Source organism: Arachis hypogaea, chromosome 10 (assembly GCF_003086295.3).
Source record: "Arachis hypogaea cultivar Tifrunner chromosome 10, arahy.Tifrunner.gnm2.J5K5, whole genome shotgun sequence".
In the NCBI taxonomy this organism is placed as follows: Eukaryota; Viridiplantae; Streptophyta; class Magnoliopsida; order Fabales; family Fabaceae; genus Arachis; species Arachis hypogaea.
Genome location: NC_092045.1, coordinates 39,825,992 through 39,844,399, shown reverse-complemented (window position 1 = coordinate 39,844,399; position 18,408 = coordinate 39,825,992). Strand labels below are relative to the sequence as shown.

Below are 18,408 nucleotides of genomic sequence, written 5' to 3'. Positions count from 1 at the left end.
ATCGAAAGCGTTTGTAAGGTCTTCAAATTTCTAATCTTTAACCCTAAATCTTGATCCTACGACGCAAAGAGTAAGGGGAGGGGGTTTGTTTTAGCAATGGCTTCCAAATCTCCAACCATAGTCCCATAAGGTTCCAATAATGTAATGTACTATGTTTTGGTCCCCTCCTCTCCACCAAAGATGATCAAGCTTCATGCCCATGAAAGCCTTCGGATCCCTTAGGCTAAGGGCATCTTCCCTTTTAAGTTGGCCAATTAATTCCCAACATTTGGCTTTTTTATGGTCACAGCTCGTGGCCTATACGTTAAGCAATGTGAACTCTCAACCATGAAAACCAAGACACGTTGCATAAGCTATAGTTTGATTTTAGTTTGCAGTTATGTAAACAAATTTTGCCCAAGTAATAATATATGGTTTTGGATTTGCCCCCTGAATGACGAAGCTATGCGAGACATGGACTAGACATAATATACCAGTGAAGGGATTAGACATGTGTTAGACTTATTCATATAGTGATATTAAGGTAATTAGTGATAGTAGAAAAAGAAAATTATGGTATAAATATTGTATTTATCTCTATCTTATTCTAACTGTGATCATTACCATATTGAAATGACATTTATCATGGCTTTAGAAAATATGCTGAAATAAATTAAAATTTATTAATTTGCGTTCTTCAAATAAAATTATATGGATTAAAAACAGGTGTAAATTTTAATCCATACAAGAGATAGATATAGAGGTGGTATCTAATGAAAAAGGTGTCTATATATATAGGTCTTATAGGGTATAGTCTCATTGAATAATGGTATAATCAAGAACACGAGGTAAATATGTTAAATTACAGAGAATCTAGGACCACTGAGCCATAGAACTTCAATAAATAAATAAATATTATAAATAAAAAGAAAAGAAAAATAGTTGATAATATCTTTATTATTTGTACTACTACCGCTTACACTTTTCAGATCAATTAATGCACTAAGCTATATGTGCCAGCCACCATTCATTCATAAATATTGTGGATACATGCATTAGGTTACATGAACCTCACTATAAAAAGGAGGTTGGTATTTAAATTTTGGGTTAAACAAGAGGAGAGATTAATAAGATGAAGCCATGGAAGTCCTGGTGGCAAGGAATAATAATTTCTAATAATATATATATTATTTGAATAATGACCTCATCAATTTTATCATAATAATAACATATATGCTCTTTTCTAATCGTTTCTCCAAAATCTTGTAGGTAGACCATGAAGAGGGACAGGAAATGGGCTATATTGAACTCCATTCTGATTTTCAACAACTTCCCACCTGCCAGCAGAAATTATTGAATAATGAGCATTGTAGTGCATATATATGTAAATAAAACATTAAAAAATGTCGTGTCAAAATTTGGCACCAGAAAATAAAAAAGGAGGCAGAGAGAATTGAAGAAATTAAACAATGTTTACCTAAATTTGGTGACCAAGTGGTGAATTAAAATCAGCATGTTCAACTTTGCAAGCTCATTTCCTGGACAAGAGTGAACTCCGTTGCCAAATGGCATGAAAGTGTTGGGTTTTGGAGCCATCTAAGATTCAAACAGAAACCATATGTGTTTTAGAAAATTTTCAATTAAAAATGAAATAGTAAATTGATATTTTATTATTATTATTATTATTAGGAGAATAAATTATTTTCTAAAAGTATTATTAATAAAACATACCTCAAATCTTGAGGGGTCAAAATTGTGAGGAGCAGGGTGGAATTCTGGATTATGATGGATGTTCCTGAATAGTGGCATTACCTTCCAACCTTTTGGTATGAGATATCCTAATCATACACATCATAGGAAAAAAACAAGAATTTAGAAATCACGTAGCAATACTTGGTAGCTGATTTTAGTGTACACGTAACATAACTCTAATAGTATAGTATAGTATCTTTACCTTTATATTCTACATCAACCACAGCCTCCCTAAATGTAAAAGATATGATGCTTGCCATCCTTAGGCTTTCCAATATCACCTGCAATAATGCGTCAACATCCATAGACATGAGATCCATTCAAGAAGTTGTTTTTCCAATTAAACTAGAACTTGGAACTTTTTAGTTGTTTTGGCACATTAAGGAATGCATGCTTAAAAAAATTGTATGTTTATGTAATACTTTGTTATATTAATTAATAGAACATCTTTAATAGACCTATGAGTTTATTTGGAAATAATAAATCTTAAGAGAAATATTGCAATAAAAACTTTTTTAAACAACCACATTAACAAATTATTATTTCTACAACTGTTTCCTAAACATTTTTAAATAAATTAATCACAAATTAAAAATATTTCACTTAGTAAATAATAAATATATCCCTTTTATTTCACATTAACTGTTTTTTAATTTTGCATAAATATTAAGATAATTATTAATTTTTATTAAAAATATAAATAACTAAAAGAAAAAATAAAAATATTTTTATATTATTTTCTTTTTTTTATTAATTCTTTAACTTTTTACATTTTTTGTTTGATAAATAAAATTAATTAATAATATTTAATTTATAAAAAGTAAAAATAAAAAGAGAAAATTAATTTGAAACAGAAGAAAAATAGTACGTATAGGTTAGTAAAAGCAAAAAGTATTTATGACGTACCCTATGAGTAAATGGCATATTTCTGGTTTGACCCCATGTCAATGGCATCTTCCCTTGTTTAGTTGCTTCATATACCGCCATCTGCTCTGCCTACAATTCATACAGTGTAATCCCATTATATTATACTGTTGACTCATCAATAAATAAATAAATAAATAATTTCAACGCTTTAATTTATTATGGCCTACATAGATTTGGAAAATCTTTCCATGGGGACAAAAAGCAAAACACGAAAAATTAAACTTGATGAACTAACTTACTTTGATTGCTTCAAGAAGTTTCTGGTCATCATGAAGATATTTGAGAATCCATGTTAGAACACTTGCTGTTGTGTCCTGAGCCGCAAACAGAACCCCAATAACGTTATCTGCTATTTGTTCATCCGTTAATGTTTTCCCCTTTTCATCTCTGTAGTTCAACATGTGACCCAATAGATCCTTCTCCATCAATCTTTGCTCCTTCCTCTTGCTAATTATTTCACTTATTATCTCCCTGATCCTCTTCCTAGCCTTTAACATATTTAAACAAAAAAGAGAAAACATTAAATACGTCAAGTATGGAACATTTTACTTGTTTTTATTTCTTTTTAATTTTTAAATTGTAATAAGTTCTACTATAAGTGTTAACTGCTTTTTTTTTTCTTAAAAACCAACCATATTACATAAACATGGAAACATACAGGTCGTATACTGTCTAATTAAAAATGTTAAAAGAAAAAGATGAGTAGGTTTCAATTGTAATAAGACTTCTTTAAAAGAAAATAATGTAGAAAAAATGTACCAAGAGTGCTTTGGAGTATGAAGTTCCACGAATCATTGTTGGGAAAGAATTGTAGCCTTTCTCAACTATGCTGTAGTTCTCTTTAAGCTGATCTCTATAATTTCCTTCCAAGTTACCAAACACTGAGAGGATTCCAACGTTGAAAGAGAACTGTCAACAAGTGAGTTAGAAAAATCAATAATATAGATCATGACCTCACAATAATAATGGAGGACCCATATATTTATGAGGAACGAATCAACAAATAATAACAAAATCCAAATCCAAATCTAACGCAATGCAATAAAATTAAATCACCAAAAGAGACAATATTAATGGATACCTTAATTTTATTTTTATTATTATCGCATATCAAAATTATACTCTTATTAAGAGAAGAGGTATATTTTTAGAAAGTAAAATAATGAAAGCGAACCTTTTTCATTTCTTGGAAGGCGTTGACGACGTCTCCGGCGGAGACCCAGGATTCCAAGGAGGAAACAACCTCGGTCTCGATGTCCGGGATGAGTCGGCGGATGGTGTCCGGGGAGAGGGAGTTCTGGACAAGCTTCCTTATAAGGGTATGGTAGTGACCTTGGTGGAAGAACAATGCAGAAGGACCTATGAGCTTCTCTTTGCTCTTTGGGTATGTTGGCTTGAACAAGTGCGCGTGTGTCACTAACACAAACCGCGCACCCTCGGGACTCGCCAGCATCACGCATGGACAACCTAGTATGTGTGTCTTAAAAATCTCCCCATATCTGCACACCATACGAACAGTAAATAGGTTAGTAATAATATCAATAAACTTATTTATTTATGTCTAACAGAACCTATTCTTTGATAGTTTTTAAGAACCTTTTCTGTTTGGACGCAAAGAAGATGTTAGGGTCCTGTGAATAAAGCTGAAGAGTCTCTCCAACGTAAGGCCAACCCATTGAGCCAGGTGGAAGCTTAGGTTTACTAGCTACGTTTTCGACTTTGTCTCGTTTCTTTGTTAGAAGATTTGAGAAGAGGAATAAGAACAAGAGGAGGAAGCACATCCATGATAGTAATAATAATAAGGTAGAAATAGAAGCACTAATCTCCATACAATATTATTATAGCGCCTTAGCTAGCTTTTTCTTCTTTAATTGATGATGATAACAAAGGATTATTCAAGTTCCCGCAGTAGTTTGCGGGTGAAGAGAACGAGGAAATTATTAAATGGAAGAATAGGTAGCTTGCTGTGTGTTGTGTTCTCTTTGTTCAAAGTTAATGAAGGATACGTTGGAGTTAGATGGTATATATAGAGGCAACAAGTACGCACGGTTGGGAGGCATGGGTCTTTATCTACATACTAATCAAATTTCAAATTAATAATGATTATCTTTTTTAGTTAGATTTTAGTTCAAATGAGATTTCAAGGTACATATTATTGTGAGTAAAATACTGTGTATCTAATTCATCTTCATAGTTATCATTCCAATATATATTAATTTTGGAAACATAAAAAAAAAGTTATTAAGAGAATAATTAGAGAATGAATTAAAATTCTTTATTATTATTATTATTATTTTCAATAAATACACTGAAGGTTTAAATTTTATTTTTTAAAGAAAAAATTTTAATAGATAAGTCTATTTAATATGAACGCTAGAAGCAAATTTTAGTTTAACAATCTGAGTTATTATAAAAATTGTTCACGTTTTACCCAAAATGTTTGAGCGCTACTATATATAGTATATATACACTACTACTGTATGGATAACTGCGGCCAAATAGTCAAATGGATCGGACAAATAAAGCATTTCTGATGTATCTCAATTCTCATGGATAAATGTTACAAAAAGAATGATGAGGTGTGACGTGAAGAAGGAGCCTTTATATAATCTGTGGTCAAGGTTTCGATTTTAAGTATCTAAGATGGGAATGGTTTGTAATTGTTTTTGAGCTTTTTTTATTTTGAGTTTTTTTTTTTTGGAATAAGAAGATGTATTATTGTTATTATTATTGCGGTTGTTGTTTGAGAAAATAAGAATAATAATTTGATGATGAATAATATTATAGTTTTGGGTTAAAAGCCTACAAGTATTGTTTATGTATGTGTTTATTATGTAAAAAATTAATATGTTCAATAACAAGTTCAAATGTTCATAGACTACATTCATTCTCATTGTTGACCCATGTCAAATGTATCCAACACTCCAATCAAATACTTTTTTTTTTCTTCTGATTATAATCTATGTGACTAATCCTAAATTAAAGAAAAAAAGAATTTTCACAAGTAAAAAAAAAAATGTTTAGAATAAAGTTCAAAAATTAAAAAAAAAAAGTGAATTGCCAAGTATTGACCTTGAAAAGAAAAGAGAAAAAAAATCAAAAGTTGAAACTAAAAAAAAATTAAATCAAAAGTTAAATTAGAAGAAAAATCAGCATAACAATTTTATTTTTGTGTTATCATTCTAACTTGGTGAAGTTGTCTTTCTTCTATATGCACCATTTGAGTAAGAAGAAGAATATGAAAGTGATATATTTTGATCGTAAATCAAAGGTTACAATTAAAATTTAGGGATAAAGAATGGAGATGTTTCAAATCTTTTAAGTCAAAGAAAAAAAAGAGAAAAAAAAGAAGCTAGATAAGAATTTAAGCCAACTCTAATCACTACTGTTGTTTTATTTTTTTTTTCTGTGTTTTTGCTCTAACATATAGGAAAGAAGAACAATGCCAAAGATATTTAATTAAGCTCAAATTTTGGAAGCTTTACTCTTATTTAAAAGGATAAAAGACCAGAAATTGAAGTAAGGAGAGTGAACATACTGTTTGGTCTTCGTAGGTTTCGAGTCTAACCTTTTTCTCCTTTATAATTTTATATTAAATTTTCTATTTTTTAGTTTTATTCTTCTTTTTTTTAATTAATAGAAAAAGACAAATATGTGAGATATTAGTAAAAGCCATTGAGAAAAAAGGCAAAGAGAACAATATTAGAGAAAAATTAAAAATTATGTCAAACTCTTTTGTATGTATTTTTGTTTATATTCATGATCCTAAGAGGATTCTCTTACTAAATTAGGTGATCACTTAGTAGTTGAAAGTCTAGAGAGTGAATTTAGCCAAATCAAATTTGGATAGAAATTTAATTGGTTTTTTCTTAACAAGATTGGGTTAAATACTTAGGAATTAGTGTTTATAATCTTTGATAAAAATAGTGAAAATTTCACTATAATTGTGGTAGAGACTGAATATAAGTAACATTGTACAAAATAAAAATTGTCTATATGATTGTGTCATTTTTTCTTTTCTATTCTGTTTCTGATTTCTTTCTATATGAGATAAAGTGAAAATTGTCTCTTATTTAATCTATTTCACAGAAATCATAACAAGTTAGTACACTCAAAAGTAACCTGTTGTCTCTATTCCTATTCAATCTTTAAAAGACAAAATAAAATTATCTCTTACACAGTTAATTTTACAAACTCAACAGTAACTTCTGGTTTAAATTCAGTTTAAGTTAAAAATATATAAATTTAAAAAATGTCATAAATTTAACCGTTTTTTATACTATTGAGAACAACAACAATTTTTAGAAGATACTATAATTTTAATTTAATTTTTAAAAATTATACTTTTTGCTTTCACCCACATTTTATTATTTATTAATTTTTATTCAATTAATTTTTTGGGTACTAACGGATTTATTATTGTCAACATGTTTTAAAATCTCGGGACATATTTATCAAAAGTGAAGTTACATTTTACTTATAAATAATTTTTGGTTATTTACAAACTTTTTCTTCAAATTTTCATCTAATAAAACTTTAGCGTGATAAATCAAACATAAAGTGAAAATAAAGCTAAAGAAATGTTGAAGTCGTAATAACAAATTAATAATAGAGAAAAAAATAGATAACCTTATTTACATATATGTTCTTTCTGCTAGGAATGAAAATAGGATAGGTAATCTATTAGGGCCTATAACATAATCTGTTATAAAATAGGCTTGAAATTAGACTATTTTCAAATACCTAAATTTTTTAATTAATAGGCCAGATTTGGATTCATAAATTAGCTAGTCTTATTAACCTGTTAGATTTTTTTAGTCTGATTATGCATAAATAAATATATAAATAATTTTTTATAAAAATTTAATTTTAATGTACTGATAATTTAAAATATTTTATATAGTTAATATAAAAAATAATTATTTTTGCTAATGCAACATTATGTAATTGAATACACATATAAAACAGTTTTATATTGATAAAATTAATTTTTTATAATTAAAAAATTATTAAATATTTTAAATTTATTATATTTTATTATAACTACTTTTACATATTTTAAATATTTTAAAAATTTAAATTTAAATATTTTCAAAATTTAAATATTCTTATAAGTATTAAATTTAACATATTACATATAAATAATAGTTTTTAAAAATAGTTTATTTTAAAATAACATTTTTAAATTTTTTATTTTTATAAAAAAATTGTCAAAACTTTTAACATGTTTCAAACTAAGTCAGACTTAATAACAAGCAAATTTAGTATCTGAAAACAAAAGTTTATAGCAGACTCTAAACCAGGTTCAGATGAATTATTTATATTATTAGCCATATTAGATATACACCAAAATCAGCCACAAATATAAAATACACGTTAAAATATAAAATATATATTAAAAATGAGTTAAACTACACATGTACTTATATATAAATAATTAAATACATAATGGTTGATTTTGGTTACTATTTTAATGTACACAATTAATTTTTGTTACATTAAAGACGACCTGACTTATTTCCACCTCTAATAAGTAAGACGCAACAAGAGTATGCTTTATTAGGAAATAGAGTGTGGGAGCGAAAGCATAAAATTTTCACAATTGAAACAAAAAAGGAATACCAAATATTTTACTAAAGAAATATATAATATATCAGAATTACAAAATTCAGTAACCACTCTGGCCTAGACCAATCCTATGCAAAAGTGATCTTAAATGGGTAATAACTCTAGTCAAACATGTAACATCTTACTACACAAAACCTTATGCTTAAGTTATAAGATAGAGGTGATGAGGTATGACGACCTCTAAAAGCAAAATTATATATATAACATAATAGTGAAAAAAGATATTTAACTAGGAGTCTTTGGAGAAAAAGAGGTAAATCAAAGTTGTTAAATTGAAAAGCGCAATACTCACGAAGTGATAATGCAAGCGAAGAAGATAGAGTAAGCTAACATGGATATATATATACAATAGAGTGCCAAAATACAGATAACAAAACTCAAAACTCGGTTCACAAAGATAACAGGCGCGAGCACATAAGTATACATACAAATATATATATATATATATATATATATGAGAACCCAAAATAAACCCAAAAGACAGAGTTACAGAACCTGTTTCTCCAAAATAACCTTTAAGAGGAGTTAATACATCATATATATAAAAGTGAAGATATTAAGTACCTAACTAAATACAGATAACCAAAATAAAGTCCCGAGAGATAAGAATCTTCGCTAAATCAAAAGCTTCTAGCATGCCTCAACGAGGAGACTCACGTCCTGCATTTGAAAACCACAAAATCCACATGGATGAGAATCAGAGGTTCTTAGTATGGTAACGGTACCCACAATCTAACATATAATGTACTGGGAATGCATAAGGCAATCCTAGAACTTCCAACAGATAATTAAAGATTATAAACATAACTAAACCATAGAAAGTAATAGGCAACTAACTAAGGATCTTCGGTCTATCTAACACTCCCCAATCCAACTCCTCCCAACCGCCACCGGAACCAGTTATAACAAACACATTAATTACAAACAAGGAAAATCACAGGTAGAAAATATATACAGCAGGTAAACACTTAACAAGTAGTTATGCAGTCAATTAGGCAATCCAAATAGAACACACCAAACAAACACATAGATGCATATGATGCATGCCTGTCCTAGTGGCTGATAAGTTTCATTTGTCGGTTATAAAGCCAACCCGACAAGTCTTGGTAGCTAACTATTAGACTGTCCCTCTGTCGTGTATCCCCAACTCGAGTTATTCACAGTCATAATTATCAATATATATATTTACAACACCCACACTGGTGTTTATCCATGGGGACGAGCTCATCCGAAACTTTCACAGTGTCCGGCCACACTTACGACATAGGATCAGCAGAGTATCGAGTCTCAACCTGGAGCACATGGTGGCTAGCCACTGCTTTCACCTAGGGAAACTCGTATCTCAGAGAGGGAAGGTGCAACAATCACATTTTCAATCAATAAGCATATATGCATTCATACTCAGCCGCAAATCAATATTTATCACAGCCATCCGGCTTATAATCATAATTCATAACCAGTCATAATTCATTATCACATACAGCCATTCGACTCACATCATACACAACACTTCTACCATCATCCTCAGCAACCCATACGATCATCATTAATCAGGACTCATCATAATTTTTTCCTTTACTTCATCCACAAGTTACCCCTTTCCCTAGCTTCTTCTCACTACCAGGCATTCTATTATGATTTAGGACTTAAAGGATGAAAATGGAGGTTTAGACGTTTGAAATTCGGTTTTGAAAATACAAAATCATATTTGCTGAAAATAGGGTCACGTGTACGTGTGGGCCATGCATATGTGTGAGCGCGTGTTTGGACCATGTCGCGTACACATTACCATTCATGCATACGCATTCACATCAACCCGAAACAACTGGCCGCGTATGAGGATTTTTGCGTACGCAAAAATTCCGGGTCACGCGTACCCGTGGGCCACGCGTGCGCGTGAGCGCGCATCTTGGCCCTTTTCGCGTACACATTGCCATTTTCGCGTATGCATATGGGCCTGCCAGAGGCGAATGTATGCGTAAGAGAATGTATGCGTACGCATACACAGCAGCAACTCCAAAAAGCTGTTAAGTCCAAAATTTTTAGCTTGCACACCGAACTTTGATCGAGCATAACTTCCTCATTTTAAAATATTTTTCTTCCGTTCTTCGAACGGCATAAAAATCTTAGACAAAATTTTATTTCTAAAAAGTTTGACATAAATTGGAGCTCCAGAGATCAAGTTATGCTTCACCAAAGTTGGCCAAAATCACACTTTTCACCAAAACCAATAAATCTCAATTTTCAAAACATACTCTTTTCAAACCTCTTTTAATTCAACCAAAACCTTACCAATTCAGCCTCAACTACAATTCAACTTCCTTATTCATTCCACAACACATCAATTCTATATTTCATCAATCTTAACTCAATAATCCAAGTTCACAATTCACAATATATAGGGACGGATGTACGTGTGTGGTTGTGGGGGCAAGCGTCCTACTACAATTTGAAAATTTTTTGAGTAGTATATGATATTAATATTTATTTACCCCACTAAATTATTAAATTTGACCTCACAATAATTTTTTATTCAATTTTTAGTACTTCATAATCAATTTAAAAATATTATATTAGATGTCATTAGAATGATCAATTTTCAATTTAAATGAAATTTATGTTTCTTTTTTTTAGAAATTGACTCAAAAAAGTATTATTTATCTTTTTTTATATTAGTTTTACATTTTTTCATAGCAACTGCATTAATTGAAAGAACTTTCTGAACTATGAATCTCAATAAGAGTTAGCTTCTAATTGTATGAGAAGTAACCAACTTGGGTTGGTCGAGTGGTCAGTTCACTCGTCCGCTTAAGCAAGTGTCGTTGTATATATATAAGAGTAATACTACACACTCAAGTCTTTTTATGAATTAAGTCTAACCAAGTTAAACAATAAGATTTAGAATAATGCTATTCATAAGTCATAACTAATTTTTGTTATCTTGAATTAATTTGGTTGGGCTTGTTTAACAAAAAAACTTAAATGCATAGCATTATTCTATTTTAAAAGAAAAATATTTCGATTATATTGTTAAGAAAAAGATTATTCAATTTTTTTAAAATATAAAACCTAAATAATAAAATTCAAAATTATGTGTTATTATTTAAATTATTATTTTAGTATTTTAATTTGTAAATTAGATATTTTAAAGGCTAATTATGTTATATGTACATATAAAATAATCACCAGTATACATATTGAAATAAAAAATATACATTAAAAATAAATTAAAAAATACATATATTTATATACAAATATATAATGATTAATAAATATTTTGGTAGCTGATTTTTATATACACATAATATTTTTATTATAAAAATTATTATTATATTATATATATATTTTGCCCCTACTATCAAAATTTTCTGGATCCGTCACTGACAATATACCATATCAATTTCCAACATTTTATTTTCATCAAACCCCACAAACAAGACTTCCAATTCCACAATGTTCAACATATAAAACCAATTATCCATATCAAGCACAATTTCAACTTCAACTCAACCGTTATATAAGCCAAATATCATCATACACAAATCACATGCATAATCAATAAGGACATCAATTCCTCCTAAAAAAAAAACAATAACCACACAATCTATACAGTCTGTTCGGTAAGTTGGTCTACCGGACGGTTTGAGTTGTTGGTTGGGTGTGAAGATGGGCCCTGTCTTGGTCTGAGTCCTGGGGACGATTCACGTTAGCTGCCGTCCTCCCGATCTATTGACGAGTTAACGGGGGTGCCACCTACAAGGACACTCCGACGCTCAAGTCAGTGTTGGGTGCAGGCGGTAAAGGAGAAAAATTGTGATGACGTACCTTGGGGAGGGTCCCCTTCCCATATATACTGTGTCAGAGGTGGGCCCCGCACAGGTAGACCCACCTTCCGCGAAGCTTCCCCTTGCTAGCTGTTGCTAGGTGAGCTGTCACCCAGGAGGAAAGGCGCTCGAGTCAAGGATCGGGCGCGTGGTCCCCTGCGGGGCGGTCATCCGGACCTGGCAAAGGCGCGTACTGGTCGGGTCGGTTATGGGACCAGCCGGGCTAGGCCGCAACAGTGCCCCCAACGCGCCAGCTGGGGCTGCGAGCACCGTAGGTGGAGCGTTTTGCTTCTCATTATATGCGGTGTCGCTTGGTTGGTTTGTCGTGACAGGGACACGTCTCTTGGGTGCGTGGGTTTTTTTGTTGCAGGGGTGCATTGCTTCTCACGCTGAGAATTTAATGCTCATTATAGGTAATTCAAAACCCCTCACGCAATGACTGTTTTACCCTTGACTTTCGCGCTTCTTTATGCGTCAATTATCCTTTCAGTTTCTTTCATACAGTTTCCATCTTCTACTATTGCATCCTTTTGTCATTCTCCTTTTTCATTCGAACTTCGCTGTTGTAATTCTTCCTTCCTCTCCCAAACTTCCCCTTATTCCATTGCTTCCTTCACACCAACGCAATTATCCAAGTATGTTCTATTTCTTCCCTCTTGTTTAGATTTACTTTATAATTACTTGCCATTTCTGCGTGTGCATTGCTGTTCTTCTGGGTTGATTGGATTGCGTATCAAAAACTGCTAGCACTAGGTAGATGCATTAGGTGGGTTACCATTCCAGGATGTTAGTTTTTTAGGCTTTTGGTTTGAATAGGCTCAGGCTTAGCTAGACTGTTAGTTTTTGATAGCCAGACTGTAGCTTTCTGGTATTGATGCCGATCTCCCGATCTTTTAGTCTAACCGAGTGGTGCCCCCACTGTAGGTATGTGGTGCACGAAATTATAATCACACTTTTGCAATCCACACAACTAACCAGCAAGTGCACTAGGTCGTCCAAGTAATACCTTACGTAAGTAAGGGTCGAATCCCACGGAGATTGTTGGTTTGAAGAAAGCTATGTTTATCTTATTATTCTTAGTCAGGATGGCAACAATAGTGTTTTTCAAATTCAATGGAAAAAGGGAAAAGGGCATAAAACAAATACTTATTGTGCAATAATGGAGAATATGGTGGAGTTTTGGAGATGCTTTGTCATCTGAATTTCAGATTTTCTCTTGTATTCCTCTTCCCACACGCAAGGCTCCTTCCATGGCAAGCTGTATGTTGGGTGTCACCGTTGTCAATGGCTACTTCCCATCCTCTCAGTAAAAATGGTCCAAATGCTCTGTCACAGCACGGCTAATCATCTGTTGGTTCTCGATCATGCCAGAATGGAATCCCTTGATTCTTTTGCGTTTGTCATCATGCTCAGCAATCACAAGTTTGAAGCTCGTCACAGTCATTCAATCCTTGAATCCTACTCGGAATACCACAGACAAGGTTTAGACTTTCCGGATTCTCATGAATGCCACCATCAATTCTAGTTTATACCACGAAGATTCTGATTAAGAAATCTAAGAGATACTCATTCAATCTGATGTAGAACGGAGGTGGTTGTCAGGCACACGTTCATGGATTGAGGAAGGTGATGAGTGTCACGGATCATCACCTTCTTCATAGTGAAGCGCGAATGAACATCTTAGATAGGAACAAGCGTGTTTGAATGGAAAACAGAAATAATTGCATTAATTCATCGAGACGCTGCAGAGTTCCTCACCCTCAACAATGAGGTTTAGAGACTTATGCTGCCAAAAGGTACAAATTTCAGATCTAAAAATATCATGAGATACAAAATAAGTCTCTAAAAGTTGTTTAAATACTAAACTAGTAACCTAGGTTTACAGAAAATGAGTAAACTAAGATGGATAGTGCAAAAATCCACTTTTGGGGCCCACTTGGTGTGTGCTGGGGCTGTTTCTGGAGTTGAACGCCAGGTTATAACTTGTTTCTGGCGTTGAACTCCAACTTGTAACCTGTTTCTGGCGCTGAACGCCAAACTGCAACATGGAACTGGCGTTGGACGCCAGTTTATGTCGTCTATCTTCACGCAAAGTATGGACTATTATATATTGCTGGAAAGCCCTGGATGTCTACTTTTCAACCCAATTGAGAGCACGCCAGTTGGACTTCTGTAGCTCCAAAAAATCCATTCGAGTGCAGGGAGGTCAGAATCCAACAGCATCAGCAGTCCTTTTTCAGCCTAAATCAGATTTTTGCTCAGCTCTCTCAATTTCAGCTAGAAAATACCTGAAATTACAGAAAAATACACAAACTCATAATAAAATCCAGAAATATAATTTTTTCTTAAAAACTAATAAAATTCTATTAAAAACTAATTAAAACATGCTAAAATCTACATGAAATTACCCCCAAAAAGCGTATAAAATATTCGCTCATCACAACACCAAACTTAAACTGTTGCTTGTCCCCAAGCAACTAGATAAATAAAAAAGGATAAAAAGAAATTAAGAAGCAACAATATCTCAGAGTTTTAAGTGAAGCTCAGATTCTAATTTAGATGAGCGGGGCTAGTAGCTTTTTGTTTCTGAACAGTTTTGGCATCTCACTTTATCCTTTGAAATTCAAAATGATTGGCATACATAGGAACTCAGAATTTAGATAGTATTATTGATTCTCTTAGTGTAGTATGTTGATTCTTGAACACAGCTACTTTATGAGTCTTGGCCGTGGCCCTAAGCACTTTGTTTTCCAGTATTACCACCGGATACATAAATGCAACAGACACATAATTGGGTGAACCTTTTCAGATTGTGACTTAGCTTTGCTAAATTCCCCAATTAGAGGTGTCCAGAGTTCTTAAGCACACTCTTTTGCCTTGGATCACGACTTTAACCACTCAGTCTCAAGCTTTTCACTTGGACCTGTATGCCACAAGCACATGGTTAGGGATAGCTTGTTTTAGCCGCTTAGGCTAGGATTTACTTCCTTGGGCCCTCCTATCCACTGATGCTCAAAGCTTGGATCCTTTTCACCCTTGCCTTTTGGTTTTAAGGGCTATTGGCTTTTTCTTTTTCTTGATCCAATGATTCCTTGTAAATTTTTTTTTCTGCTTTTTCTTGCTTCAAGAATCAAATTCATGATTTTTCAGATCAGCAATAATATTTCTCGTGTTCCTCATTCTTTCAAGAGCCAATAATTTTAACATTTATAAAATTCAAGATAAAAAATATGCACTATTCAAGCATTCGTTCAGAAGACAAAAAGTATTGCCACCACATATAATTAATTATAATTTTTCTTATTAAGAACTCGAAAGATATAAATTACCTCTTTATTCTAAAAATCTACTATTTTATTCATGTTTGATGATGATGAGAAAAATAAATTATAACTTAATTAAAAATAAAATCAAAATAGATATACTAATTACCACTACTCCTATATAACTTCTAAGGTAAATTCCTATAGTAACAACTGTCACAGAGTTAAAGCTAAGATTAGAACTCAACAACCTGTATTTTGGAAAGTGAATGTTCCTCTAGTCTGTGGGGTGCTTGGTCCTTCAAGAATTAATTTCTGACGCTTCAGTTCCCTCAAGTCACGCCCTTGCTCCTCTTGTTCCCTAAGCAATTTGCAAAGCATGCTATTTTGATTATTATGTTCTTCCTTTATTTGGTCCATAGCTTCTTACAACTTGGGAACAGATGCCTCAAGATGCTCCCAGTATTCAAATTGAGGGATTTCTGGGAGAAATTCCTGTGCTCTCCTCTTGATGGGGTCATCCTGCAATTGTTGTTTTTCCATTGATATTTTAGTAATTGGCCGCTCAACTGAGATATACTCAGTTATTCCCATCCTCACTCCAGCATCTTTGCAGAGCATAGAAATTAAGCTTGGATAAGCCAATTTGGCATCTTTGGAGTTCTTGCTTGCTATTTTGTAAAGTTCACACCAGATTAGTTGATGAACTTCTACTTCTCTTCCCAACATGATGTAGTGAATCATCACTGCTCTTTTAACAGTGACTTCAGAATGGTTGCTAGTGGGCAATATAGAATGCCCAATGAAGTCCAACCAGCCTCTGGCGATTGGTTTGAGATCTTCTCTCTTGAGTTGAATTGGGATGCCAGTAGTGCTGGTGGTCCACCTGGCTCCAGGGATGCATATATCCTCTAGAATCTTGTCCAGGTCCTTGTTTGTTCTCATCATTCTCCTATTAAAGGAGTATGGGTCATCTTTCAGCTGAGGCAGCTTAAAGATCTCCCTGATTTTGTCAGGGTGAATGTGAACAATCTTTCCTCTGACCAAGGTCCGATATTCATAGAGGGCAGTTCCAGATATTTTCTGCCTATCTGTTTGCCACAGATTAGCATAGAACTCCTGAACCATATTCCTTCCCACTTTTGTTTCAGGATTAGCTAGGATTCCCCAGTTCCTGTTTCGAATTTGCTCTTGGATCTCCGGATATTCATCTTCTTTCAGATCTAACTTGACTTCTGGGATCACTGACCTTAGACCCATTATTTTGTGGTAGTGGTCTGAATGTTCTTTGGTTAAGAACTTTCCTTGATTCCAAAGTGGTTTTGCAATATTCTCTTTCTTGCCTCTTGGAGTGGATTGTTTTCCTTTAGGAGCCATGATCTTAGTGAGTATATTTTTGTGATCACGGATAAACACACCAAACTTAGAGGTTTGCTTGTCCTCAAGCAAAAGAAAAGAAAAGAGAGGGATAGAAGGAGAGCTAATGTCGAATGGTGGATGAGAGGAGGGAGGCCGTAGGTGGAATTAAAAGGGAGGGGTGGGTTTCGAAAATTTTTTTTAAAAAGATAAGATAGAAGATATGATTTATGAAAGAGAAATATGATAAAAAAGATATAATTTTAAAAATAAACAGTTGTGAATGATATTGGAAAAGATAAATATGAATTTTTATTTTTTAAAAAAATTTTTAAAAGATAATTGATTTTTGAAAAAAATTGAAAAAGAGTTGGATTGGATTGGAAAAAGATTTGTGTTTATGGATTAAGATACATTTTGAAAAAGGGATTTTAGAAATTAGGATTAAAATTTTTGAATTGAAGGATGCGATTTTGGAATATGTTTATGCAAGGAATCATGAATTGAAATGTAGAAAATTGAAAAAAAGTGTGAATTAAAAACGAATTTACCTCATCCCCACCATCCTGGCGTTAAACGCCCAAATGCTACATGTTTTGGGCGTTTAACGCCCATGTGCAGCTTCTCTTGGGCGTTCAACGCTCAGCTGTTGCTTCTTTCTAGCGTTGAACGCCAAGAAGTCCTTTGTCACTGAGTGTTTTTCTGAACGCCCAGGATGCTGTAAATCTGGCGTTGAAGCCCAGAAGGTGCTTCTTTCTGGTGTTCAACGCCTAGAAGATGCTCCTTTCTGGCGTTTAACGCCCAGATGGCTATCCTTACTGGCGTTGAACGCCCAGTAGGTGCTTCTTTTGGGCGTTCAATGCCCAAAATAGCTTTTACTGGATTTTTCGCACCAGTGTGCTTCCGTTTTTTGCTGTTTTATCTTCTGAATCCTTCTGTAACTCTGTGAACTTAAGCAGTTGCTATTTTACCTTGAAGATACTTGATATATACCTGTAAAAATCAATTAATTAACAAATAAGCTTTGTAAATGGCTGGGTTGCCTCCCAGCAAGCGCTTCTTTATTGTCTTTAGCTGGACTATTACTGAGCTTTAGTTAAGTCTCAGTTTTGAGCATTCTTGCTCAAAATTGCTGTCAAGATAATGTTTGACTCTTTGTCCATTAACAATGAACTTTTTGTTAGAATCATTATCCTGGAGCTCTACGTATCCATATGGTGACACACTTGTAATCACATATGGTCCTCTCCACCTGGACTTCAATTTCCCGGGGAATAATCTGAGCCTAGAATTAAATAGCAGAACTTTCTGTCCTGGCTCAAAGACTCTGGATGACAATTTCTTATCATGCCATCTTTTTGCTTTCTCTTTGTAGATTTTTGCATTCTCGAAAGCATTGAGTCTAAATTCCTCTAGCTCATTTAACTGGAGCAATCATTTTTCTCCAGCTAACTTGGCATCAAGGATTAGGAATCTGGTTGCCCAATAGGCCTTATGTTCCAGTTCCACTGGCAAGTGACATGCCTTTCCATACACAAGCTGGTATGGAGAGGTCCCTATAGGGGTCTTGAATGCTGTTCTATATACCCACAGAGCATCATCCAAGCTTCTTGCCCAATCCTTTCTACGGTTAATCACAGTCCATTCCAGGATTCTTTTAAGTTCTCTATTAGAGACTT

At 33.1% G+C, this 18,408-nt stretch overlaps 1 protein-coding gene across 1 annotated transcript; it reads right to left on the bottom strand.

Moving 5' to 3' along the window:
• Positions 1-918: 918 nt before the first annotated feature.
• On the bottom strand, positions 919-4,914 carry LOC112715576 (abscisic acid 8'-hydroxylase 4). The gene is made up of 9 exons (XM_025767355.2): positions 4,255-4,914; positions 3,833-4,157; positions 3,418-3,567; positions 2,898-3,146; positions 2,638-2,727; positions 1,934-2,012; positions 1,711-1,817; positions 1,457-1,575; positions 919-1,316 (listed from the first exon to the last, which is right to left on the bottom strand). The coding sequence occupies exons 1-9, from the start codon at positions 4,485-4,487 to the stop codon at positions 1,223-1,225; spliced, it is 1,446 nt and encodes a 481-aa protein (XP_025623140.1). The 5' UTR covers positions 4,488-4,914; the 3' UTR covers positions 919-1,222.
• Between the last annotated feature and the right edge of the window lie 13,494 nt (positions 4,915-18,408).

Bases quoted from the DNA above. Each gene is read 5' to 3' on its own strand.
- LOC112715576 (XM_025767355.2), bottom strand. From the start codon at position 4,487: ATGGAGATTAGTGCTTCTATTTCTACCTTATTATTATTACTATCATGG. The intron at 3,147-3,417 runs GTACATTTTTTC...AATATGTTAAAG, and splicing joins CATACTCCAAAGCACTCTTG to GCTAGGAAGAGGATCAGGGA. The intron at 1,317-1,456 runs GTAAACATTGTT...TTCTGCTGGCAG, and splicing joins CACTTGGTCACCAAATTTAG to GTGGGAAGTTGTTGAAAATC.